The sequence below is a fragment of the Bison bison genome, unplaced genomic scaffold (assembly GCF_000754665.1).
Source record: "Bison bison bison isolate TAMUID 2011002044 unplaced genomic scaffold, Bison_UMD1.0 scf7180017864458, whole genome shotgun sequence".
Classification (NCBI taxonomy): Eukaryota; Metazoa; Chordata; class Mammalia; order Artiodactyla; family Bovidae; genus Bison; species Bison bison.
The window spans coordinates 4,269,263-4,271,162 of NW_011495020.1; the positions used below are offsets into that span (position 1 = coordinate 4,269,263).

The 1,900-nt window shown below is 56.5% G+C and overlaps 2 protein-coding genes across 2 annotated transcripts in view; one reads left to right on the forward strand and one right to left on the reverse strand.

Moving 5' to 3' along the window:
• POLR2B (polymerase (RNA) II (DNA directed) polypeptide B, 140kDa) overlaps window positions 1–227 on the reverse strand; it is a 46,525-nt gene extending 46,298 nt beyond the window's left edge. The window contains exon 1 of the mRNA XM_010859639.1: window positions 83–227. Within this exon, the coding sequence (XP_010857941.1) occupies window positions 83–101 (19 nt within the window). The 5' untranslated portion in view covers window positions 102–227. The remainder of the gene's footprint in view (window positions 1–82) is intronic.
• A 144-nt stretch (window positions 228–371) lies between these two features.
• Window positions 372–1,900, forward strand: part of NOA1 (nitric oxide associated 1) — a 10,931-nt gene continuing 9,402 nt past the window's right edge. The window contains exon 1 of the mRNA XM_010859640.1: window positions 372–1,894. Coding sequence (XP_010857942.1) covers window positions 936–1,894 — 959 coding nt within the window. The 5' untranslated portion in view covers window positions 372–935. The remainder of the gene's footprint in view (window positions 1,895–1,900) is intronic.

Sequence of the window (1,900 nt, forward strand, 5' to 3'; positions counted from 1 at the left end):
GGGAGGGGGCCGCATTCGTCCACCTCCCCACGTTTCCCCCCCGTAAATGTGTCGCCGAGGAGTGCCCTGACTGGTCACCTACCCTCGTCCGCGTCGTACATCTTGGCAAACGGTTCCCGAGCCCCTCAATCCAGAAATCACACACAGGAAGGCGCGTAGCCGCCACCGACCACCGCAAAGCGAGGCGAAGTAGTTTCCGTCTCCGGCGTACCCAGAATACTCTGCGTCCCACACGAAGCCCCGCCCATAAAGGCTCCAATTAAGGTCTGCGCCTGCGCGAAGGCCGGGGGAAAAAACGTGATTAAGGGTTAGTATTGCACATGCGCGGTTTGTGGGTTGAGGTTCCTTTTCTTTGAGTGGGAGGACCGCTGCTTACAGTCTCCGAGTTGGCTCCTGCCAATGAAGCTTTGTTTTCTAGTGTTGTTGCACAAATAATGGCACCAAAAAAAGAAAGAAGATTTAATAATAAAAGGTTTAATTTTCGCCGTTCTCTATTTTTTCAGTTCTAAAGATTTAAAAACACGAAGCTTTTAAGAAGGATTTGTGTACAACTATGCATCATATTTTTTAAATGTTTAAGAAATGTGATTTTAATGCTGTTGCACGAATAATGATACCCGAAAAAAGCCAAGAAGATGTATTAATAAAAGGTTTTAATTGTGGCTGTAAGTCTGCGACATTCTATTTTTAATTTTCCAGTTCAAAAGACAAACACGTAGCTTCTAACAATGTGACTTCTTAACAGCAGGTGGTGCCACGGACAGCGCGTTTGTTTAGCCTGAAAGTTAAACCCTCACTCACTAGCCTATTCGACCGATCTACGCTAATCTATGTCCCGGGTATCGCTTTAAGTAGGTTTCTGGGCCACAGAGCCTTCATCGCGAGAACTCACGAGATTAGACGTGGAAGGAGGAGCTTCGGTGCAACGCTGACGAATGACGGCTCTCTGGAACTCCTGGCCTGTCCCTGCCGTTTTACGCTCATCTGGGGCCACAGTGCGTGTGCGAAAAGGTGGCTCCGCCCTTTTGCCCACTCCTGCATTTCTCATGCTGCCCGCGCGCCTAGCTCGCAGGCTTCTCTGCGGCTTCTTGCGGGGACCCACTCCCATTGTAACGCGTAACGGCGTCCGGGAGACGCTCCTCGAGAGGAGATGCGCTACCGATTACTCCTCCCGACACTCAGCGGGCCTGGGACGTGGTCTTCCTCGTGGCGCGACAGCGACTGGGGGTAACCCAGGAGGGGCTGACCTGGAAGAGAGTTTTCTGTTCCCTGAGTATGTCCTGGATTCGGAGTCGGAAGCAACCCTCCAGGACCAGCTGCGGGAGCTGCAGCAGCGGCAGGAAGAGGAGGAGAGACGGATAGAGCAGCAGCGAGAGGAGAGGCGGCAGCAGAAGTTAGGCGCCGGCCGGCGGGTACACCAAGTGGTGGGGCACCCGGACCCAACGGTGCCGCCCAGCGGCCAGAACTGTTCTGGCTGCGGTGCGGAGCTGCACTGCCAGGACCCCGGCGTTCCCGGCTACCTGCCCAGCGAGAAGTTTAACAGCGCGGTGGCGGAGGAAGGGGGGCTGGAGCGGACTGTATGCCAGCGCTGCTGGCTGCTAGTGCATCACCGGCGCGCCCTGCGCCTTCAGGTGAGCCAGGGACAGTTCCTGGAGCTGGTGAGCGCCGCGCTGCGGCGGCCCGAGCCAGCTCTTGTACTGTACATGGTGGACCTACTGGATCTGCCCGACACCTTGCTGCCCCACCTGCCCGCCCTGGTGGGCCCCAAGCAACTGATCGTGCTGGGAAACAAGGTGGACCTGCTGCCCCAAGACACCCTCAACTACCGGCAGCGGCTCCGGGAGCGACTGTGGGACGAATGCATCGGCGCCGGGCTCCTGCCGCCCCGCGGCTACCGAAG